This window comes from Triticum urartu, chromosome 4A, assembly GCF_056163025.1.
Source record: "Triticum urartu cultivar PI428250 chromosome 4A, HENAU_Tu73, whole genome shotgun sequence".
Lineage (NCBI taxonomy): Eukaryota > Viridiplantae > Streptophyta > Magnoliopsida > Poales > Poaceae > Triticum > Triticum urartu.
In genome coordinates this window covers 561,088,777-561,114,481 of record NC_141876.1, presented here as the reverse complement: position 1 = coordinate 561,114,481, position 25,705 = coordinate 561,088,777, and the positions used below count along the sequence as shown (strand labels likewise).

The window sequence follows — 25,705 nt, the reverse complement described above, 5'->3', positions numbered from 1 at the left end:
ATGAAGCCGCATACTTACCCGCAAAAAAAAAGTGAAGCCGCATACTGTGATACTATATGCTAGCCGTGAATACCATTTCATCAAAAAGTTGTGTCAAACCAAGAATTCATTTCTATTTATTTGTTAGAAAAAGAGAGGCCTCCCACTGCAATTTCTATTAAAGATACTAGGGTCCAAACTACCATTTTTCTCTACAAGAATTCATTTTTTTGGCATTGAAAAGTAGCTCCTGAGGCCCAAGCCCGGCGATCCACGTCCAAGTGGTCGATGGCATATGCACGTACTACGAATCGGCGCATCATGCGTCTGCTATACGCGGTTCTAGCCGAGAGGGGCATTTCAAGCATTAAACTGGAACTTATCAACTCTGTGTGGGATCGACCAGAATAGGCGATCTTTCAGCACCGATGTGGCTCTCAACGAAAGACCCAAGCGAAGCGATCCACGTACATGTGGCCGGTGACATGCCGCCGGTGCCGGTGCGGCCGGTGCATCTCGATCGTTTTCGTTCTGGACGACGGGTCGACGCGTGGGCGACACATGGGGCACTGCATATATCAACCCGGATGTAATTCTACGGGCAAGCGAACAAAAGCCGGGCCGCTGAGACCGACCGCCCGAGAAGTGAATCTCCAAAAGAGAAAGAGAGAGAGGCAAAAACGTACCGTCTACTCCTCCCTGCCCGATATGCGCACCGTCGATCGTGATCTCATCGCATCATCACGTATTTATGTTGGCTTTTGTTCGCTGGCTCGTGAGTCTTGATCGGTGCCGGGCTGCGCCGAATTGGATTTTAGCATGCAGCTAGCTGACCCGGCGCAACGGACGATCGGGCGATCATATCCTGGAAATATATCCGTGTATCTCGACGAATTAATCAGTGGCGTCAATGATCGGTGCTTAGAGCGAATAAAGTGGGAACTGGTTGCCGGCCCCATATATGCCCGTCCAGATATGAATATATTTTCTACTAATGTCCATATATTTCTCAAGATCGCGCGCGTCGTCCTACTTACAAAAAGCAAATCTCAATTATGATGGATGTGTATACTTTAGAGATGTATGAACATTGCGCAACGCACATGGCTGGCAACACAAGTGTCACTCTGCATGCGTGCAGGGCGCGCACGACACGCACACGTACGTTGTACCGGACCACATCATGGCGCATACAGCAGTACAGCACGACCTATTGGCAGTGCTGTGGTTGAGGCGCAATATTTGTACAAAAGTTCCCAAGACATGTTATTATCATGAGATTACAACGATGAAAAGAGTAAATATATATTGCGAACTAACTTGTGGTTGTATGGTTAGGTGAACAGTGATATTACCGGTGACACGCATTCTTTTTTTTGAGCATCAGTACAGACACAAGCGCTCATATACACGCGCATACACTCATCCCTATGAACGCACACACGCATCTTGAGATTTACGAAGTCAACGTAGGCGTCTCGTCGTTGACGGGAACGTCTCCTCCCACTGAAAGCGCATCGCCGGAAATCCTGAAATAAATCCAGAAATAATGCGAGCACCAGGATTTGAACCCTGGTGGGTTGGGGATATCACTGTCCGCCTAACCATCTCAATCACAGGTTGGTTCGCGGTGACACGCATTCAACGGAAGAAAACGTTTCCGCCGATTACAAGGCGTCATAGGGAGTGTATGCGCGTATATATATGAGCGCTTGCGTCTGTAATATGTTCAAGAGAGTAATTATATCAGCTATAAAAAAAGTAATTATATGTGCTACATTCATCGAAATACGTTCATGTGTGCGGTGCGCCTGCTGCCAACCGACCGAAGGTGCGAGGCGCGCGGGCACGTAGGTACGCCGCCCACGGTCCGGAGACGTCACTCGCCGGCCAAAAATCGGTTGAGAAGGGAAAGCCCAAGATTAGCAGGCACTAATGGCGACCGGCCCCTCTGATTAGTACAACTGCCCCGCATCCGCGCGGCGTCGGTCGCCTTTGACGACGGACGGACGGACGTGTCTCGTGTACCCCGGTCGTCTCCCACCCACCCACGCCGCCACGTAGCGGTGCGCCCCGCGCGTCACCGCGGGAGCACGGCCGACGCGACGCGCCTCGGTCGCGGGGATCACGCGACCGCTCGTCGCCAACCGCCCCGGTCGGTCGATGGACGCCGACGAGACGACGCAGCCCCCCCTCGCACCGGCCCGGAGACGCGCGTTGGAGTAACGCACGTTTCTTTTTTTGACAGCACGGTGGAGTAGGAGTAACGTACATAACGGCGCCATGGACGGTGGAGAGCTCATGTATACGCGATACACGCATCCCTTGAAAAAATGAGCCGATATATAATCTTGAGATTTTACGAAATCATTGTCGATACATCATAGTCGGTGGAAACGTATTCTCCCATTGAACATGCATCGCCGAAAATCCTGAAATAAATTCAAGATAAATGCGAGCTGAGGATACCACTGTCCTCCTAACTCGCATAGGCGGTGAAGATTGATGGCTTGTAGTTTTGTCGAGTATGGTGGAATCTAAGCGTTTGCATTAGGAAATGTGGGAAAATTCTCGGGGCAATTGGACAAACATAAACTGGGTGTTGTCACGGTCGTGTGCGATGGACCACGTTGGAAACCTCCGTTTACCATTTGGACGTAAGCGGAGTATAGCAACACAGCGATGGCACATGAGCAGAGGTTATTTGTTTTTATAGGGAAAGCATAAACAGAGTTGTGGTACTATTTGAGTGAAAATGGTTGGGTATAGTCTTCAATTGACGCTTGTGGTCATGCTTGGATGTGGGTGGGTGTGTATGCACGATGATGGGCGTGGGCGTATGTGCACAACATCGGTTGAATTTTGTCACCGAATCTCCTTTTCCACAAAAGAAAAGTAAAAAAAAGAATATCATTTTTCATGCTTTCGTTATCTATCGTACCCTACAGTAGCGAGATCGCCGAAGCCCGAGGAAAAGAGCCATGGAGACGAACACATTGACTGTAGTTAGTTTTTTTATAGTTAGGGTTAGGAGTGCTGGACAAAATGGTCTTACCGGTGTTATTAGAGATAAGTCGAGCGTATCCTTCCATACACGCTGGCTTGAGGAATCGCCAATGGGAGCGGGTTATGACATGTGTTACCTGCAGAGACGAAGAAAAGAACTGTAATTCCTTCTGCTCTCCGGAATGGGGGGATAGGTTGGGCAATGAGATTGGCCAACCGAGGCGACCGATTGTTCAGATGAGGCAACAACACGGCGTGGCAGTGTTCATCCACGGGAAACATGGGTGTGTAATGGGCAGAGTTCAAATGACGATGGTTCTCACATTTGTCTCGTGCGGACCCGTGGCGCACTGGGTACGGATCGGGGAATTCGAGTGGAGACACAAACCGAGAAAAAAATGACTTAAGCCCTTTACCGTTGGATCATGATTCGATGGTAAAAAAAACCGACTTTGGTAGAAAGGAAATAGAAACATCAAATAGATGCCCAAAAACCCCAACCAAGTGTAATAAATAGATAATCTTATCAGGAAAAGGTGCACTACAATAGATAAACCAAGTGTGCATCTTCACGGATAGATAAATCTTATCAAGAAAAGTGTACAGGGATAGATAAAGATCAGGATATGGCCTCATTAAAAACATAGCATAGCAACAATCAATTTTACTTTAGAACCTAGTACCATACTACACAAGTGCGCCAGGGCCGGCCGGGGCAGGGTGATGGATAGCACGGACGGACGGACGGGAGGCCGCATCCTGGTTAACCAGCGCGGCCTGCGTCGCACTCCGACCGGCACACACAGACAGACGGCCTTTAAATGCCCCGCCCCTCCCCCCTCTATCGCTCCCACACCACCACCCCTCCTCACTCCACGCTCCTTCCCTCACACCACACCACCCCTCTCTCTCTCTCTCACTCGCGCTTTCCGCTCTCGTCTCCTCCTCTTCCTCCTCCCGTCAGCCCCTTCTTCCCCGGCGTTGATCCGATCGACGTCCTCCCTCCTCCCCGGCGTTGATCCGACGCGCCGTAGAGTTGATAGGCGAACGAACGGGGCGGTGATCGTCCGGGCGGCCCCCCTGCGACGATGGCGCGCGGCGGCGGCAACGGCGAGGTGGAGCTCTCGGTGGGGGTCGGCGGAGGCGGCGCCGGCGCCGGCGGGGCGGACGCCCCCGCCGTGGACATCAGCCTCGGCAGGCTCATCCTCGCCGGCATGGTCGCCGGCGGCGTGCAGTACGGATGGGCGCTCCAGCTCTCCCTGCTCACCCCCTACGTCCAGGTATACCACACGTACATGCAACCCGGGTACAGCTGAGTTCACGCGCGCGCCGTGAGGCCATGTCCATGCCAGTGTGCGCGCATGCGCTGCGTCGTCGTCCCGGCCGTGCATGCGCGCCTCGGGGACGAAAAAGCTATTCGATCCATAGTTTTAGTGTTTTGCTTTCTAAATAAACCTGCAGAGGTCTCAAGAGAAACCTAAAACATGCCTGCAAAATTTTAAGAGATGGCGAGTTCATAATTTTCTGTGCCAGCTCCTATTTCCATCTGTGAACCTTTATTCTCCATGCTTATCATTTCTGAAGTTTGTGCAGCTTTCATTTTTCTTTTCTTTTTTGAAACGGTAGATTCAAGCTCAACACAGCAGTTTCTATTCAGAGAAGCGTGAGGTTTGACCGAGATGTGAAGCTTGTTCGTTTCTTGGCACTGGTTTTGTTCTTTTTCCAACAGCTTTTTGGCAGCGTATTAGTAAGTACACGTGTGGCCGTGGCTAGAAGTCTATCTATTTTCGTATCCTTCGAGATCAAAAGATATATCTATTCGATGACGATATGTTGTTCGCTCGTATATATGATGGTGTGGTCATGTAGGATGTGCAGCTTCTCGACCCATCTTCTCGTGTCAAGGCTAGCCATCTAGTGTCATCACCCAAATGGTTATCGTCGATGTTGGCAAAAAGCCTCAATTTTCTGTGTGTGCAAAAAGCCTAAAACCTTTCCGCACACCAACTTCAATCCACAGACATATAGAAGTCAAACTCCCAAGCCATGCCGTGCACTTGAGGACAAGATATACACCATCACCTTTGTCTGATGAATTGTACTCCTTTAATACATAATAGCTATTACTCCTAAATGATTAATATCATATCAGAAAACACTAATGAGTAGAGTAATTAACCTGGCAACATCATGCTACATGCTCTTCTTCTGCTGAAGCACACGCGTTGCTGTCATTCAATAGCACTCCTTACATGCTGGGGATCGAACGGGATATGTACATATGATGGTGCCTCGCTAAAGTACGCGGACGGTGGTCAATGGTCGGTCCGCCGTGCGCCTTAATTTCTGGGGGGAAACTGCATGGCCTGATAGGGAAATCTCGAGCCTAATTGACCGCTCGTCGGCGCCTCAAGGTTGCCATAAACAAAGACGAGGAATTAGTACGGTCTTTGTTTCAGTTCAGCCCTGAGAAGGAGTACCAGTAGAAGCTATGTGTATTTGTACGAGTACTATGAGTGTATCCGTACGTAGAACGAAGTGTACTTGATTGATCAGTATGGTCCATGCGCACACACACACACACACACACACACACACACACACACATACACTGTTGTTGCTAGCTAGGTGTATCCCGTGAGCTATATATTTCTGGATACATACAACAATTTCATCCTGGTCACGTTAGCCTTCTCGAGCCAAGTGCCATCAAGATGGGTAGGTGGATGCATGCATGCATGCATACATCATGGTCAATACGTATAAATATACAGCTTGGCAAGTGGACTTGCCTGGCCATATGGAGTGTTATTCCTGCACACATGTGAGCGGTCAAACTGGAGAGGAACTCACAGTCCAGTCCAGATGTGTCCTCTGTGGCACAGTTGCAGCAGAGGGGTTGCTTGGGTAAATAAGGACATGTGTGGTTGATTAGCTGAGGGTACAGGGGCTGTTCGAGCTTCAGTTTTCATATCTGAACTGTGCAAAATCTTCTATATGCGGTGTATGGATCAGGGGAACAAAACTGTCACTATGGTCGTCAGTCTTTGTGCTTCAGTTTTCATACCAAAGAAGTACTGTAAAATTCATTAACAACTTGCTGGTGTTGTTGTTTGCTTTTTGTGCCAAGAAACTGATGGAAATTAGAGTTGCTGATACTGCAAATGCTACTACCTGTTACTGTCCACTGACTATGTGAACTTTGCAATATTTGTGCAGACTCTGGGACTTTCGCATGCTCTGACTTCATTCATGTGGCTCTGCGGCCCTATTGCTGGATTAGTGGTGAGTACCAACCTCAACATAGCTCTTGTGATGAAATATGCCCTGCAAATGTGATAACTAGCATAAGATTCCATTTCATCATAGTACTGGTGCTATATACTTTTATACCTAATTCGTACTGAACTGTAAATCATCTCTGAAGCACTCTGTGCAGAAAAAACTGCAGTTAGCAGTTATCAGATTCTGTAGCTACATCAACAAATTATAACTGTTATTTCTTCGAGTAGCCTTGGTACTTAATCAGTGTGCATCCTCTGACCTGCAGGTTCAACCATGCGTTGGGCTCTACAGTGACAAGTGCACTTCAAGATGGGGAAGACGCAGACCGTTCATTCTGACAGGATGTATCCTCATCTGCATTGCTGTGAGTAGCACCGTTCCTTGGTTATCTTCTTAGGGTTCATAAGTTTTTCTATTTTTTCCATAATAAAAGTTACATTTACTCTGCCTTACGCAGGTCGTGGTCGTCGGCTTCTCGGCTGACATTGGAGCTGCTCTGGGTGACAGCAAGGAAGAGTGCAGGTGATGTGCTCGTTGCCTGGGCTTGGCTTTGCATTTTCCATAGCAACTGAGCATTGCAAACTGGTCTGACATTTTGACGTGATAACTACAGTCTCTATCATGGGCCTCGTTGGCACGCTGCAATTGTGTATGTTCTTGGATTCTGGCTCCTTGACTTCTCCAACAACACAGTGCAAGTAAGTGCTTTCAGATCATGTTCAAGAATTTCGCCCAAACCAAAACGCCATGACTAATCTCACTTGATTTTGCCATGGAACTTACAGGGACCAGCGCGTGCTCTGATGGCTGATTTATCAGGTAATTTTTCATGACAGTTCAGTTATGCTAGTTGGCTCAGGCAAATATAATTGTTAAACTAGCGCCTGCCTGTTATGCCGAACAATCAAATGGTATCTGAGGTCTGAACTCCTTTTTCTTTCTGTTCAACAGCCCAGCATGGACCCAGTGCAGCAAATTCAATCTTCTGTTCTTGGATGGCACTGGGAAATATCCTAGGATACTCATCTGGTTCCACAAATAACTGGCACAAGTAAGCCAACCCTTCTCTTCTGTTCTGCTCCACACATAAGTAAATACTAGTAGTTAATATACTGACAAGTTGCATTTTTCGCTTGGCTAATTTCATAGGTGGTTTCCGTTCCTCCGGACAAGGGCTTGCTGTGAAGCCTGCGCAAATCTGAAAGGCGCATTTCTGGTGGCAGTGGTAAGTCGCTCCCTAGTGTTTATTACTACTCCTTCCCTCCGTCCAATAATATAAAACGTTATTACATCCAATATGCGAGCACGTCATAAATAAACTTGAGAATGAGCAAACTTGGATCGATAAATCCTCCTGCTATGTATGACCATTTCTGTGCACCATTGTTGAAACTTAGTCCTTTTTTTCGGTGTGAATGTGTGTTTTCAGCTGTTCCTGGCCTTCTGTTTGGTGATAACCGTGATCTTCGCCAAGGAGATACCGTACAAGGCGATTGCGCCCCTCCCAACAAAGGCCAATGGCCAGGTTGAAGTCGAGCCCACCGGGCCGCTCGCCGTCTTCAAAGGCTTCAAGAACTTGCCTCCTGGAATGCCGTCAGTGCTCCTCGTCACCGGCCTCACCTGGGTACGTGCTTCACACATGCCAGGGCTTCTCTCACTGTATTCAGTATTGTTGCTGACCCGGCCTGTACATGTTTGTGCCTGCAGCTGTCCTGGTTCCCCTTCATCCTGTACGACACCGACTGGATGGGTCGTGAGATCTACCACGGTGACCCCAAGGGAACCCCCGACGAGGCCAACGCGTTCCAGGCAGGTGTCAGGGCCGGGGCGTTCGGCCTGCTACTCAACTCGGTAATCAAGATTCACTACTTCCTCCATCATCATTCTGTCTGCTCCAGGAGCGGAGCTGTGATAGAAGAAACTTGGAGCACTGACAGTTGCGCGTGCATGCATGCAGGTCGTCCTGGGGTTCAGCTCGTTCCTGATCGAGCCGCTGTGCAAGAGGCTAGGCCCGCGGGTGGTGTGGGTGTCAAGCAACTTCCTCGTCTGCCTCTCCATGGCCGCCATTTGCATCATAAGCTGGTGGGCCACTCAGGACCTGCATGGGTACATCCAGCACGCCATCACCGCCAGCAAGGAGATCAAGATCGTCTCCCTCGCCCTCTTCGCCTTCCTCGGAATCCCTCTCGCCGTAAGCATCAGCATCAGCTTCCCTTCCGCCACTTGATTTTGCTACCTCCTTTTTTTTATCATTTCTGACGAGTGGGGGTTCCTGTTGCACCGCTGCAGATTCTGTACAGTGTCCCTTTCGCGGTGACGGCGCAGCTGGCGGCGAACAGAGGCGGTGGCCAAGGTGTGTGCGGGCGGATGCTCCTGAGCTTCATTCTTCATTCAGTGTTGGCCACTTGAGATTTATTTTGCTCCGGTGTTGACGGGTAACTAACTGAGGGTTTGTTTGGACGGTGCAGGGCTGTGCACGGGCGTGCTGAACATCGCCATCGTGATACCCCAGGTGATCATCGCGGTGGGGGCGGGGCCGTGGGACGAGCTGTTCGGCAAGGGCAACATCCCGGCGTTCGGCGTGGCGTCCGCCTTCGCGCTCATCGGCGGCATCGTCGGCATATTCCTGCTGCCCAAGATCTCCAGGCGCCAGTTCCGGGCCGTCAGCGGCGGCGGTCACTGACCGCGCCGCGCGCCGGTCGGCCTGAGCATGGCGAAGGCCGATCGCGCCGGCCCGAAGGTCCCAGCCCAGCTCGGCATTTACCAAATTTTCGCATAGGCGTAACTAGGGGGCTCTCGCCTAAGGACTCCGTAGAGCAGAATAAGAATTGTGAGGAACCTGTATGTGTTGTGTCTGTATGTGCGTGTAAGTCAGTGCGTGTAGCGGAAAATGGACAGAGGAATGCGGGCATCCATCGCCGGCTGGGGTGTCGTCTTTGGGTTGTGACTTGTGTGTAGCAAACCAAGGTGATCAAGTGAGGGGAAAAGAATGGATGATGAACTTTCAGCGACATACAACCTTGCTCCGGTGCACCGTGTGTGTTGTGTTGTGTTCGCTCGGCAGCAGCCATGGCGCCATGGCCGACGCACTGTTTTGGATGACCGGCAGCCGCTACGCCAGGCACGGCTTTGTTCCTCCAGTCGTTCTCACGCGATTCGATTCTCTTTTGCTTCACATCAAGGAGCTTATCCGCACCGATTCCATTCCTGAAACCGACAAGAAACCGGTGCATTTTGCAGCACACCCAACGCCCAGCACAAACAATTGAAAACATAGGGCGGACTCCTTGTGTTGACGGTGGCCAGAAACAGACTTTGCGCCTAACCATGGTGCCTGATTTCCAGAGCTTTTTCAACAAAACGCGAGAATCCTCTTGAGGGCTTGTACATCTTTACAGATCAGTAGACGGAGGAATTAAAAGAATAGTCTCATCTGTCCAGATCGATCAGTTGTAGGTTGCCAATCTTCAATGATGCTTTGCAGCAAAATGAACCATTGATGGGCCCGAATTCTGAGTAGGGTGTTTCGGTGCCCAGGCTCATCTGCACCCGGTTAGAAAATAATTTGTAAAAAATTCAAAACAACCTCAAAAAATTTCAATTTTTTTTGTGCGGTAGAAAATTTGATGCGTGAGGCCTCCTACAAATTTCAAGTCATTTGGAATTCTGAGCAGTTCTCAGTAAAAAAAGACAAATCGGGTCAAAACAGTACATGAACAGTAAACATTTTTACAGGCCCCTAATTTGTCTTTTTTGCTAAGAGCTCCTCAGATGTCCAAATGACTTGAAAATTGGAGTGGACCTCATGCGTCAAATTATCTACCCCACAAAAAATGGAATTATTTGAATTTTTCTAGTATTTGTTTTGATTTTTTTCGCCAGCGCGGGTGCAGGTGAGCTCAGGTGCAGAGATGGATTTTTGTTGAATTCTCCCTCCGTCCGAGTGAATAGGGCACCTAACGGAAAACAGATTTTTCAAGAGTTTTATTCATCTTTCAATTTAAGTGCCAATTACTCAACTTCCTTTTTCGTTGTAGAAAACACTTTTGTTTTTTTATTTTGACGGTGTCCCGGCTAAGGGGCCTCTTGTGACAGCGGTTCCCGACCTGGCTTGGTGGGCCTTTGGACCCCTTAGCGGTTCCGTCCTAAGCCACTTTGGGCGGCCCATGCCGATATACATGGTGACTCCAGAAGGCTTGGCGTACAAGGCAAGAAGGCGGAGTCGTGGAGAGTTCTACCTCCTCTAGACGTAGCTAACCTAGTTGTGTAAACCCTAGGACCCCGTTATGCTATATAAGCCAGGGGCAGGCTCGTCATAGTATACACCCCAACGCAAAAAAAATTAAAGAGCGGAATGTAGGGTATTATCTCCATCAAGTAAGGCCGAACCTGGGTAAAAACTTTTGCCTCTATTACCATCTTGCCAAGTAGCTTGGCTAAGGATGCCCTAGTGAGGAATCTGTCGGATTTAGCTTCGACAATGGTTACCCATGCTGGTCCTGCTAGGTGAACGTTGTGACGTGATGGGAGTTCGGATGAACACTCAGATCAGATACAACACAATCTTCATACTAGGGCAGAGCTTCACCACTTTCTCCGCTGACTCGGCTGGCCATCTCAGCCAGGTCGAGACCTTCACTTCAAGAGGGATCTTAAGATTCGACAACATGGTGTATACCACAGATTGACGTGGAGAGCTGATCTTCTCGGGTTTGGCATCTCGCTAGATCCAAGAGGAGTAGACGTCGGATCTCGCGATCTTGATCTCAAAACGGATATTGCAGATGCTGGAACAAGTCGATTTTTTGACCCACCCGCCACCCATCTTGAAGGAGCCACTAATGAGGCGGAAGACACAGAAGAGGAGGTCCGTGATTCTATGGATAGCCGACTATCAGCCAAAGCGCCCTCGCACAAGTGACACGCCAAACGACACCAACGGTGGTGGTAACAACGGTGATGACAACATCAACGGCAATGGCAATGCCAACGCCAACGGCCGCGAAGTCCCTCCGCGAACAGAACCACATGTTATGGATGGAGAGCCTCGGTCGATGAGCGAGTTCGGTCCCTACGACGAGGACATACTAGATGAATCGCTTGGCACCCCATGTCACGATGAAGCCCGGGAGAGGTTACTCAGGTCGGCAACGAAGGTAGCTCGAGATAACAACCAACTCCTCGGACGGATTCAGGCAATCGAAGACCACCGGAACCAAGTCCTTCAATACGAGGAAAATCTTAAGGGTGAGAGCAAGCGGAAGGAAGCCAAGAAGGAATCGCGCAAGCATGGCCGGAACCGAATTGAGGACTTGGACGTCATGGACCACAGTGCGGTTTCTAAATGCACGTGGGCTAAAGACCTGCACCCCGGTTTAGGAGATCGACTTCCTAGCCGTGACAGCCAGTGGGCCAATACAGGGAAGCACGCTCCCAAGGCGTCACGTAACGCGGGCAGTTCGGACTCCCAACATCAGGAGAAATCGAGCTACTTCACCAATTAGCAGCGCCTGTATACTGCCCTCGGATGAAGCTCGTAAGAAGATTTACAAGGCCAGGCACAATGCGCCACGTCCCTCGCACCACCACGAGACGTCAGTCGAGCAGGCGGCTCAACTATGCAACTAGGCTAGGGATAGGCACATGCCGGTTTTTTGGAAGTACGTCAAGGATGTTGGCATCAACGATGCACGTCATATCGTTGATGCTCTCTGAGAATTAGGGGGGCCAATCTGCTATGTGCCTTCCTTGCTTCTCGGACAAGATCATCACGCATCCTTTCCCGTCACACTTAAAACTCACAAATTTGCGGCACCACGGATCTTGCGATTTGGATTGGCTATTACATCCTCATGGTTCAAGTGGCTAATGGTAATGATTACCTTATTGTGAAGCACTTATCCCTCATGTTGAAAGGATCAGCTCAGGATTGGTTGCACACCCTCCCCCCCCCCCCCAACTCGATCAGGGGCTGGGCAGACCTTCATGCTAAGTTCCTGAGGAATTTCCGAGGTACATATGTCCGACCTACAGACAGTAGTGACCTGACGAATATGAGGAAGGGGAAGAAGGAAATGGTGTGTGGTTACTGGACCCGATTCCTCAAGAAGAAAACTGAGATCATCGAGTGCAACCACGTTGAGACCATCACCGGGTTCAACCACAATGCCAACAGCGAGTTCCTTACGAGGGACATCGGTCATTCCAAGCGCAAGACCATGTCTACAGTCATGGAGATGATGACTCGGTTCTGCTACGTAGTGGCTCGCTAAGAAGAGGAGCCAAAAGGACCCCGGTCGACCCAAGGTGAAGGACAGGAACAACAAGTCCCAGCGCAATCACAGGAACAAACGTCGGAACTCCCCCGGCACTGACGGTGAAGACGGCGAGGTGAACGCCGGTTTCAACAATCACCACAAAAAATAGCCAATTTTTGTTGGAGCTCCTCGGATCTCATTTGACAACAAAACGTTGCAAGCACCTAGGAAACCCAAGAATCTTGGTTGGCACAATTTTTTTAGTTTTTTCCAAGTGTTTTGCTATTATTTTTTGAATTTAGTATTCCCATTGAGTATACTTATATTATTTTTGCCAGGTGCTCCTCTAGTGCCTAAAGACCATGAAAATTTGCGTGCACCTTGTGCACTAGAGCATATTGTATGCCAAAAGAATTAGATTTATCTTTTTTTTCTATTTTTTTTAATTTATGTTTCATCAAGAACAGATTACATGGCGGTCAAACCCGGTCAACATGGTCAAAATCTGGTTTTGGGCGAAGTTTACTCGGTTTTGAGAATTGAAGCACCAAATGTCCACCAAAAAATCTAGAGGAACCCAGATTATATTTTTGGGAAACTTGAGCGACCAAAAATAATGGTTGCAGATGCCTTATGAATCTTGCCTTTCTCACCAGGGGTGAAGCTACAGCATTGGGGACATCCTACTGGACGCTCGTTGCGTCCAATAGCGCGCCAACGCACAAGGGCCGCCGCGAATGGGCCTGCCCACTCCAAGGTACCGAAGCTGGCCAGCGCGACAAAAATCCTAAAGGAAAGAGCTCGAGGAAGGAATCGAACTTGTGACTACCAGATTGTCTACGAGTGATGCTAGCCACTACATCCAACAGCTACTACTCACATATGGTATCGCAAAACAATTAAGAAGTGAGTATAACGGCGTATTCACTGTAGCACCTTGTTTGTTGTACCGTATATATTTCTAAATTATTTTAAAATATTATGGAAATTTTCACAAAATATTTTGTAAAACCTCAAAAAAATTTCAAAATTCCAATTCTTTTTTTAAGAACAAAGTTTGAAAAGGTGAACATTTTCCAAAATTATTAACATTTATTTTTGTAAAATTCGGACATTTTAAAAATTCTCCAAACAAATTTCGAATTTATGATTTTTTTAACATGAACAAACTTCGAAAACAAGAACAATTTTCGAAATTACCGAACAAATTTGAAATGATAACATTTTTTTACAAAATCTTTGCACATTTTCCAAATTTGTGAACAAAATTAAAAAATGCAAACATTTTCTCAAATGTGAAGCGATTTTTTAATTATAAATGTTTATAAAATTTTAAAACATTTTTTTAAAATAATGGAACAAATTTTGAAGTCCTAACTTTTTTTGATTTCGAAAAAATATATTTCCGAAGAAAATTTCAAAACTGGACATTTTTTCAAATTTTGAACAAATTTTGGAGAATTCAAACATTTTTAAATTATTCAACATTTTTTGTAAAGAAAACAATGTGACAGTATAAAATGAAAAGAAAATAAAAGAAAAGGTGAGACAGAAAAAGAAGCATAAAAAGAAAAACTAAATGAAAACTGGAAAAACCTAAAAAGAAACAACACAGGAAAACAAACACGGTTCAGGAAGGTTCCGAGAACAGTTCGACGCATTGTGTAAAGCTGGAAGTAGGCCGGCCCATGTCTCGTCACTCGAATCCATGCCACTATGCGAATCCCCGACAATTTGTGACAGCGAGCAGCGAATAGGGTTTTCCACAGTATTGGGCCAGCTCAATTGTCCCCGATGACCTAGGCCCAATCCCTTGTATCAATGGCCTAGTAAACATAAAAAGCCCTGGTGAAAAAAATTGACCCCAGCCCATCAGCCCCGTACAGAGATACATGGGTTCGGACACATACGTGCAAATGTGCAATAGTTTAGTTTCCTTATGAACCCCGCTACCACGGGAGGGTGGGATAAAAGATGGCATGCAAGTTTTTATTATAAGCATGTATGACTAAATACGAAATATATGCCTATATTGAATTGATGAATTAGACATATCGTGTATCGCTCTAGGTTGTGACTGTTGTATCATGAATTTCATCCAACACAAATATCCATCGTTGATTCAATGCCTACGCTTTGCTCATATGATCTTTGTTAAGTTACTATTGTCACTGCTAGGGAAAAGCCTAGCAGCAGCGCGGGTTTTGGGCCTCTCAGTAGCGTGGGTACCGGCGGTACTAATAAGACGCTACAGCTAACGTATAGCAGTAGCGCCTGTTGTCCCACGCTACTGCTATACATGAATAGATGTAGCGCTCTTTAGAAAAGGGCGCTGCTGATATTATCTGCAGCGCTGTTTACTGGGAAGCGCTACTGGTAAGGCGGCGCTACTGCTAAATTTTCCCCCCTCGCTACTACTAGTTTTATTAGTTTTTTTCCCTGCATATTTGTTTTGTATTTGAATAGGCTTTATACAATAATCTTTAGCATATCATACACATACAAATGTAATCATAGCATATACATACAATTAGTCTCATCAAATCATGTCATCATCATAATCATCATCCAACACAAAGTGGTCTCTCGTCATCATCTCGAAAATAGCGATACAAGTCTCGATTACTTGCAAATACATTGTCATCCATCTAAACAATGATATACGCGAGAAGAGCTATCACTTTGAGTACATGAGTTCGTATCCCTCTCTCGCATTAGCGTGAACCTAAACTAACTACTGCCTGTCGCTCGGAAACCGGAAACCGGTACACCTGGGCCTGACACTCCGGCCACTTGTCGTATATATACTGCTGGCGTAGCACTTCTTCGCCATCTATGATCTATGCAGCGGCATCGTCACATGAGTCGATGATATGCAACATATATAGTTGAGCAACAGAAAGAGACAGACTTGGCAAAAATAGAAACAACATATCATAAGCATAAATAACAAAGTTCATCGTACCCCAAAATGCCCTAACTATAGTGATTTTTGCTAGTCGAGGAGGAGGACGGTTTAATTACATCACAAATAAAGTTTCACCGTGCATAACTCAAAGTTTTTTCATACAAAAAGTATGGACTAAACGGACACATTGTCATATATCGACAATCACTCCAACATGTCGTTCCATCCATCCAAGTCAGGGAGATAGTCCTCGAGCTTAGTGAAAGGCTTCATGTCGAGACGCTGAGAGGCTATCCATGTTCGGACGTCTTCTCGCGACATTTGTCCTTCTTCGTAGAACATCCCCATTTTTCCGACGACCTCCTTCATGATGATTTGGGCAAGTTCGCGCTGGATGTTATAGAACTCAGCTCGAAGTCGATGATCCTCGATATCTCCTATGTCCTTTGCCCATTGCAGAATATGGGCATCGCCGGATCTAGGTGACATGCGAAGGTTCTGGTGATCCCATCTGTACTCCAGCATGTGGTGCAGGACATAGAATCCATCATTAAGAGAATCGTTCGGTTGCTGGATGCAGCAGAAGTCGGTCTTATGGCCGAAGGCGACCCTGCCGCCCCTTCTCTTCTTGTCCCTGACCTCTCCACCCCTTGATTGGTAGTAAAACATAGCACTGTCAAGAACGTCCTTGATGTGGGTGTAATCTTTTTTGTGAATGTTCTTCGACGAGTCCAAGTGAAGAGCGTGGGAGAATCGGGGGTAGAGGATGATGAGGACGGCGCGCTCGCCGCTGCGCAAAATAAGTACACCTCAAATTAATTAGCCTCCACCATGCAAATGAATGATTGAAATTGAAGGAAGGATAGCAGCGCAGATGACTTACATGGGATGATAAGGCACGAGAATCGCCTCCTTGTCCTTATTGGCGAGCATGAAATTGACAATGTAATCCCTCGCGTATTCACGGTGCTTTGCGCAGACTCCCAAGAAGCCCTCGTGCATGTAGTACGGGTCAGCGACACAGATATGAGATATCTGCTCAACCCTGAAGATATAGTTCATGTGCAAGGCATAAAGGCGGACAAACGTAAAATCTAGCTTCTTCACGTGAAACATGTCGAATATGTAATCGAATCGGAGGAAAAACTTATCCACGGGGAAGCTGTCGACGTACGACATTTGCCGCGGAATGTTAACCACGTAGAGTGGGTATCCTGGATCTTTCGAGGCGATGAGGCCTTTCTCTACCCGCAGCACATCGTCATGAAGTCTCCTTAGATCGCCGAATCTGACCCGTAGCGCTGTTGCAGGTAGGATTGGTTGACCGGGGATATGCCATTTATCCGCATCGGGGATATCTATACGGTCCTGAAGCCGAGGCTGCTGAGGCGGCTGGATCATAGAATCAACTTTTTTGCCTTTCCTCGCTCTCTTCCTAGACTTCTTTACTACCGGAAGGTTGTCCATAAAACATTGAGACGGCAATTCAGACACCGACTCATGACGCTCAAACCCCGAGGAGGCGCCAGTATAGACATACTGTTCAGCGCCATCTCGTCCTCATCCTCATCCATGGCGACGTCATCAACAACTAATGGAGCCTCCTCCTTACCCCGTCCGCTATCACCCAACCCGACACCCGACGCTAATTGGGTAGGTGGGGTGTTGATGTTCATACCTTGCTGAGGCTGCGTGCTCGTGGGTGTGCTCCCGGCCGCCTCCATACAAAGAAGACTCTTTGGCCACAATAGGACCCACCCATTGCAACAATCACCAAGCCGCCGCGGTGTCTCGTCGACATCCCCCACTAGTATTGGAGGAGGCAAATTCTCGTGGCCCGGTTTGACACTGGCCACGGAAACCTTGAAGACGTTCGGGGGGATCGGCCGGCTGTGGAACAATGGTTCCTTTGGCTCTATTATCGTCGCCTTCCCCACGTCCACCTTCTGGTCGCCGATGGTGTACAATATGGTGCACGGGGTTTCGTCGGCCTGCAAAGAAAAGTCCGCGACGTGAGACATCCGAAAGCCAACGAAAACGGGAGATTATACATTTATATTGAAGGGGGCCAGTGTGATAGATACCGTGAGGGCGTCGAGCTCAGCCAAAGACGAAGCACCACCGAGCACGTCCGGTGCGGGAGCAGGTGCTGGTGCAACGCTAGTCGAGGTGCTCCCCAAGAAGTCAGCAAGGGGAAAGTCCTCTGCATTTTTTCTGGATTTTGCCTTGTCCAAGTGAAAACGCCCGTCACCAAGGAAGTAGACAAATCTGCAACCACCTGTTTTGCGGCAGCTACCACTGTTGCGACTGTCTGAGATGATTTCTTCTCAACCGCCATCTCAACCTTCTTGTCGATGTTTTCTTCAGTTAACCTCCGTCTTTCCTTTCTCTCCTTCGTGGTCTCACGGTAGTACTTCTTCCACGTGGCGCCGTCTCCGACACCGTGCACGCGTCCATACGACGGTCGAGTATCCATCGGTTGTCGTTTTAATATGTTCAACGCCCGGTTGAATGGAGTGTCCCCACTTGGGCCTCGCCAATGCCTCAGACGGCGAGTCGCTTTTGGCCGCAATCCGATGCTGCTCTCTCTGCAAAAGGCACAAGGATCGTTTACAAATATGACTAACGTGTGCAGTCGAATTGAACAGAAACTAAAATTACCAACAGTCTCATGAACTCCGTAATGACCGGTTTTGTCTCGTAAACCTTCTTCACTAGGTCCCAACGGTGCCGGGCCCTGAGGACGTCACGCTCCTGCGGGACGGTGAAATCCGCCAAGGGGTTTGGGATGCCCAGACTCGCGGCTTCCGCGTCCTCCTTGGCCCATTTGGACCTCTTTCCGCCGTAACCACGGCTTCCGAGGTGGTGGCTCCCAATGTTCCTCTCTTGAAGCCCCTTCATATACTTAGACTTTTGTTTGGCAGCTTCGGCCTTGGAAGCATCCTTGAATATTTTAAACTGCTCTTCTGTGATTGTCGGATTATCCTTTACAATCTCGGAGTAGGGTTCCTTCTTGTTGATGATCTTTGCTTTCACTCGATTTTTCCAGGCAGCCAACGCGTCGCTAAACTTGGTCATGGCGTGTTTGTTTATCTTCTTCATTATCGGGTCCTCATATGGATCTTCATAATCCTTCTCATTCCGGCCCGGGAACAAGAATATCTGGTGAAACTTCTTTAGGAGGGAGCTCCTCATATTTTCTATCTTCTGTAGTTTCTCATCGTTGATGGTGGCGGTTGTCCGTACGATGCAGCCTATTTGATTGTCGTAGCATCGACGCGCTTCCTCGGGCGCCTTTGGCTCAAAATTGCCGTCGTCCACCTCCGTGACCACCAGTCTAGTAGTCCTGAGTTTGTTAGGAGGCCGTTGCCTCTTTGCTTTCGGTTCTACACCGGCTCCGCTCCCCGAGGCAGCGCCGGTCTCAGTCTCAGCACCGGTCTCGATGTCGGTCTGAGTCTCAGCGCCGGTCTCAGTCTCAGCACCGGTTTGCGTGTCGGCAAGGCTAAAAAATTCATCTGCCACCCGGTAGATGTCGTCGCAATCACCAGAACCCTGTCCTTCATCATTGCTAGCCATGTTTCCTACGATTAAATCTAGTCAATTAATTCTCACGCTATATCATGACAGTCAGTTTTCGACTTTCTCTACCGAGGTGCTCGTTCGGATGAACCAGGGCACAATCGCAGTAGTTCTCCTGGTGCTACCTTAGCCGGTAAAGCGGAACGTAAGGCACCAAAACACAGGAGCCGGGCAAACCCAACATTTGACCAAAGACAATGATTCGGAGCTGATGCATATAAGGCCAAACTCGCGACGCCGAACACTCCCTAAGGTATTCAGTCTTTGTGGTATAAACCGGACCTAAAAATGGCCTTTGTAAGAAGCCCCTTGTGTCCAGGTACGTGCATTGTTTTGGCGTGGCCACATGCCAAGACGTCAGCATCCTTCTCAACGGTGGATATGTATCAACAAGAGACAGTAAAAAAAGTTTACGCAGGGTCTTAATCTAAAAAGAATCCTTGGAGCGGGTCCCTGCTGCACGTCTGCGCCTGTGTCTCCGTTGTGCCGTATCCTGGACGGGTGTAGCACGATGATCGTCTGTAAAAGAGAGGAATTTTAGGTGAAAAAGTTGTCGTGCGAAAAGATAGTTTTTAAAGAAACCATGTATAATTCAAGATGAGAAGAAATTGCCACTTGTCTGCGCGCGTTGAGCTCCTTGTATTGACAAATAGGGGTGTGACCATTTATTCAGTATAGATAGCGGCGCCGGACTCGATTAGTTGTGTCTGAGGTCTTGACGACCTATTGGATGCTTTTGCTGGTCCGGGCGCCTTTAGTGTGCGGCTGCCAAGGCAGCCGCACTCTCTTCGGCGGCAGAGATCGCTTGATATTTCCTTTTACTGAAATGATGCCACATGGACCGGGCATCTTGAGTGTGAGGGAGGCGTAGTGTGGTATTGCGTTGAAGCGAGCGAAAGCTACGCGTCCGAGCAGTGCTTGATAGCCACTTTGGAACGGAGCGATATGGAAGGTTAAATGCTCGCGACGGAAGTTACCGGGGGAGCCGAATATAACTTATAGTAGGAGGGAGCCCGTACAACGAGCCCCTGGGCCTGGCGTTACTCCTTTAAAGGTAGTATTGCTATGGCGAATTTTTGTTGGGTCTAACCCCATCCCGCGGATTGTATCCTGATATATTATGTTTAGACTACTGCCACCGTCCATCAAGACTCGTGTGAAGTGATGTCCGCCAATTATTGGGTCTAATATCAGGGCGGCCCATCCTGCGTGTCGGATACTTGTTGAGTAATCGCGATGGTCGAAAGTGATCGGTTGAGACGACCAGTGGCAGGACTTCGCGGTGACAGGCACTTGGGTATATTTTCCTAGGAGTGCCGCGTTGTTTTTTCCCTTGATCACGTGTAACACGTTTACTGTTTTGACTTCTGGTGGAAATTTCTTTTGTTCCCTAGTGTCTTGCTTGGGAGGCTCGTCCTCGTCTTCACTTGGTGTGTCCTCCCCCTTGTGTATGGCGTTGAGCTTGCCGGACTGCTTGAAGACCCAACATTCTTTGTGGGTATGATTAGCAGGTTTACCAGGGGTACTATGGATCTGACATACTTGGTCCAGAATTTTGTTGAGGCTGGACAGTTCATCCCTGGTGCCTTTAAGGGGCGGCTTTTGCTGACCTGGCCGAGAGCTTTTGAATCCGGCGTTTACTGTCGTGCCCTTCGTGTTGTCTTCTTTATTCCGGCGTTTTTTATTGCTGTTGCGCCGTGATTTCCCGTTTCCACCTCTAACTTCATATGTACTGGGGTCGCTGGTGCTGCATCTGGCTAGCCAGCTATCCTCACCTGCGCAAAAGCGGGTCATGAGATTTGTTAATGCGGCCATCGTTCTCGGCTTATTTTGGCCGAGGTGTCTGGCGAGCCATTCGTCACGGACGCTATGCTTAAAAGCTGCCAAGGCTTCGGCGTCCGGACAGTCGACAATCTGGTTCTTTTTAGTAAGAAACTTGTTCCAAAGCTTTCGGGCTGACTCTCCGGGCAGTTGAGTTATATGACTCAAATCGTCCGCATCTGGGGGTCAGACATAAGTCCCTTGAAAATTTGCCTGAAAGGCGTCTTCGAGCTCTTCCCAACTTCCAATGGAGCTTTCGGGGAGGCCTTTAAGCCAGTGACGAGTTGGCCCTTTGAGCTTGAGGGGTAAGTACTTGATGGCATGGAGATCATCTCCTCGAGCCATATGGATATGAAGGATGTAGTCCTCAATCCAGACCCCAGGGTCTGTTGTTCCGTCGTATGCCTCTATGTTTACGGGTTTGAATCCCTCTGGAAATTCATGGTCCAGCACCTCATCGGTGAAACATAGGGGGTGTGCGGCACCCCTGTAGCTGGGTGTACCGCGTTGTTCGGATGTTTGTTGTGTTGCATTGTATGCTGGGGCGCGCTTGCGTGGTCCATAGATGGATCTTGTTGCGCTGTCCTTTCGGTGCGAGCCCTCGCATGGGTCGCGTGTTGTATTGTGAGTGGCGTTGTATGCCGCTCTGTGTTGGTAGAGGGGTCGTCTATCCGGCCAGGTGGCTGCTTTGATATTTGGTTGTGGGGGATCTGAGGCCTCCTCATCGAATTCAGGTAGCAGCTTCCGCTTTGGGTAGCTCTTGGAGGGGCGATTGTCGCCGTACCTCGCTGCTGTGTTGAGTATTTTACTCCATCTGATTTGGAGTGTGTCTTGTGCAGCCTTGAGCCTTTGCTTCTGCTTTTTAAGACTTCTCGCAGTGGCAACAAGCCTTTTACGGGCATTCTGCTGCTCCGGGTGCCTGTCCGGCGTTATGTCGTCCGGACTATTATCCTTGATAGAATTTGTTTGTTCGGTTTGATTATCCGGATTGCCGTTGTCCGGCGGCGGTTCGCCCTGCTCCAGCGCTGGGTCTGTGTGATCGTTATTTCTGTCGAGGCGGGATTTGGGGCGGCGCTTGCGTCGCCGCTTTGACTACTTCTCGAGGGAACAAGCCTTCGGTGCGTCCTTCCGCTCCTCGTCGTCATCTTTTGGTGCGTCCACCATGTATACGTCATATGGTGAGCTGGGCGGTGGTTCTTCTTCACCTCCCGCATCGTCGTCCATACCGTCGATGTTTTCAGAGTCGAAGTCGAGCATGTCGGTTAAATCGTCGACAGTGGCTACAAAGTGGGTGGTGGGTGGGCTTTGAATTTCTTCCTCGTCCGTATCCCAACCATGCTGACCGTAGTCCGGCCAAGGCTCTCCTGATAAAGAGAGAGACATTAGTGTCTTCAGAATATCACCGAGAGGCGAGTGCTGAAAGACGTCCGCGGCGTTAACTCCATGATCGGCGCCCAACCGGATTCGATCGGCAGGGGCGCGGAGGGTTCAGAGTCCAGGGAGGAGTCCGGCTCCTTGGAGTCACGAGTCTCGCGGAGTCTGGGGCTGGTGTTTGGCTCGATCGCCGTTGGGATCGCAGCCCCTGAGGCGGCGTCCAACCACCCATCCTCGATCGGCGCAGTTGGCTCCGAATTAAGGGTCGAAGCCGATGCGGGTGCGGCCTCCAGGGCACTGTTCGGCGGTAGAGCTAGATCATGCTCGTCGTGACAGTGCGGCGCGCTTGGCAGTGGCTCGAATCCGTCGAGGATCAAGTCCCCGCGGATGTCAGCCGTGTAGTTTAAACTTCCAAATCTGACCTGACGGCCAGGGGCATAGCTTTCGATCTGCTCCAGATGGCCAAGTGAATTGGCCCGCAGTGTGAAGTCGCCGAAAACGAAGATCTGTCCGGGGAGGAAGGTCTCACCCTGGACTGCATCGCTATTGATGATCGTAGGAGCCATCAAGCCTAACAGCGACGACACAGAGGAACTCTCATTGAAAGCACCAATGTCGGTGTCAAAACCGGCAGATCTCGGGTAGGGGGTCCCGAACTGTGCGTCTAGGCCGGATGGTAACATGAGGCAAGGGACACGAAGTTTTACCCAGGTTCGGGCCCTCTTGATGGAGGTAAAACCCTACGTCCTGCTTGATTAATATTGATGATATGGGTAGTACAAGAGTAGATCTACCACGAGATCGGAGAGGCTAAACCCTAGAAGCTAGCCTATGGTATGATTGTTGTTCTGTATGTTGTCCTACGGACTAAAACCCTCCGGTTTATATAGACACTGGAGAGGGTTAGGGTTACACAAAGTCGGTTACAATGGTAGGAGATCTATATATCCGTATCGCCAAGCTTGCCTTCCACGCCAAGGAAAGTCCCTTCCGGACATGGGACGAAGTCTTCAATCTTGTATCTTCATAGTCCAGGAGTCCGGCTGAAGGTATAGTCCGGCCATCCGGACACCCCCTAATCCAGGACTCCCTCAGGCACAATCGAACCACTTCAATGTCGATTATGATCAATGAGCAAACACTACTGAGGATTTTTCATATATCATGACCACTTCAAATTTGCATCTCCTAGTTTTTGACACTTCAAGAAAATCTACACAAATCTCATGCTCTCTGAAAGTTAATTCAAAAACCAAATATAGATGGATGAACCCTAGAACTCAAATTATGAACCTAGAACTCAAATTATGTCCTAAATTTTTGTCCTAATAAAAATTCACTAAAAATTAAGAACCTACTAGACTGGCAACACTAATAGAAATTTATATTTTATATTGATTTTTTTCTCTAAACTAAATCCTACCACCCTAGTTAACATATAGTTAAACCTTACTTTCCTAACATTTGTAATTAAACACTACAACCCTAACCATACTGCCCTAGTTAAGCATATACAATTTTTTCCTACGGCGAGGGAGGCAGGGCGTCTCTGTCAAAGCCCTATCTAAATTCTTTTCCTAACTAAATTAACATAACTAAATTATTTTCCTAACTAAATTAACCTAACTAATTTAGAGAGAGAGGAGGGGTGGAGGCTTACAGAGGATGGCTCCGGTGGTGGCGAGGGAGGCAGGGGTGTCTCCGGTGATGGCGAGGGAGGCAATTGTGGCGAGGGAGGATCCGGTGGCATCGACTGTGGCTCCGGTGGCGTTGATGTGGCCGCGCGGCTCCGGTGGCGTCGACGACGCACGACTCTGGTGGCTCTGGGGGCGTCGACGTCGGCAGGAGACGGCGGCGAAGTGGGGCGACGGTGAATCGGGCAGACGACGGTGGGGTGGGCCGAGGGATTTGGGGGAGAAGTGGTGGCCGGGGCGAAACGGTTTTTTGGTTAAGTCAAACTTAGCGGTAGCGCTTTTCGCGAAACGCGCTATAGCTACGTTAGCTATAGCGATTTTCACAAAACGCGCTATTGCTATAGCTATGTAATTCCCTTCATATTTCTTATTTCCTTTTCTGTTTCTACAACGGGGGTCTAGGAAATGCGCTGCTGCTACGTTAGCTATAGCGCCTCTTATGAACAAACGCTACTGCTACGCCTTTCTCCTTTTTTCGCTTTTTCATTTATTTTGCTCTACATTTTATTTTTTCCTTTCTCCTTTTTCTATTTCTTTCTTTTTCATTTACTTTTCCATTTGTTTTTCATTTCATTTTATTTCCATTAGCAGTAGCGCTCTCCGCGTGAAACGCGCTGCTACTTATGTCCTAGCGGTAGCGCGCTTCTCTCAAGACCGCTATTGCTATGCGTAGCCTATCGTTTTGGCAATGGGAATATTGGCCGTAGTGCTTTTTCATGTGCACGCGCTACTGCTACTATCGTATCTGTAGCACGATTTTAGCACGCGCGCTACTGCTACTTAGCACTAGCGCCCGTTTTTTCCACGCGCTACTGCTAAATTTCTGTGTATAAGGTTTTCCCTAGTAGTGTGTTGCTGCTGTTGTTACAATTGGTACAAAACTGCTATTATTACTGTTATCATTACTATTGCTGCTGTTATGGCTACAATCAAACTATCATAATACTGTGCTACTAAACACTTTGATGCACAGGTATTATTTTCCAGGTGTGGTTGAATTGATAACTCAACTGCTAAGGCTCATAAATATTCTTTGGCTCTCGTTATGTCGAATTTGGCACCTCGGGGGGATGTGGATATCCTCCAACTGCTTTATCTCAGCCCCGGGGGGGTCGGTCTTAGGCCCAGTGATGTTCTGACAGAGAGGTGCCAAGGACCTCCTTGTCGAATTCAGGAAGCAGGCTCTTTCGTGGATAATACTATTTATTTCCTGCAAACCTACCTTTCAACTCTTGCTTGGCATTGAGGACCTCGGTCCACTTATCAGTCAGCTTGTGTTGGTCGTCTTGGAGATTTTGGGACTTTAGCTTCATGCTTCTGGCGGTGCTGAGTAGCCGCCGACGGAAAGCCTATAACCAAGGATCATCTACCGGTTCCTCGGGTATATCGAATACATCAGGTCCGAGGCTTAAATCTTCCTCGGAATCTGGGTTGTAGCCGTCGTCCTCAGGGTACTCATAGTCCCCGTTGGGAGTGGCGCCATCAACGGGACCATTGTCGGCATTAGCCTGCGTCCTCGTCATCAGCGCCATCTGTAGTGTCGTTGTTTCATGCTCCTTTATTTTAGCGCCTTCGGTGTCAGATTTTGGGTGGCTCCTCCCTTTTTCCTCCTCTTTTTAATCATCCTTGGGAGTGTCTACCATGTAAACGTTGTGGGTAGAAGTGGCATCCCAATTCCCCGTATAACTAGATGTTAGAGGTGATGTTGTATATGACATATCCACGATGTCCTCTTCCATGTCAATGGTCTCCTCAAAGGTGTAGTCCAGCATGTCGGTAAAATCCTCAAACGTGGCGACTAA

The 25,705-nt window shown here is 48.5% G+C and overlaps 1 protein-coding gene across 1 annotated transcript; it reads left to right on the top strand.

Annotated features, from left to right (window-relative positions):
- Positions 1-3,825: 3,825 nt before the first annotated feature.
- Positions 3,826-9,288, top strand: LOC125552777 (sucrose transport protein SUT1). Its single transcript, XM_048716443.2, has 13 exons — positions 3,826-4,265; positions 6,205-6,270; positions 6,536-6,634; positions 6,728-6,792; positions 6,884-6,968; positions 7,056-7,089; positions 7,222-7,321; positions 7,420-7,495; positions 7,700-7,894; positions 7,978-8,121; positions 8,228-8,461; positions 8,560-8,623; positions 8,739-9,288. The coding sequence occupies exons 1-13, from the start codon at positions 4,074-4,076 to the stop codon at positions 8,951-8,953; spliced, it is 1,569 nt and encodes a 522-aa protein (XP_048572400.1). The 5' UTR covers positions 3,826-4,073; the 3' UTR covers positions 8,954-9,288.
- Positions 9,289-25,705: the final 16,417 nt, after the last annotated feature.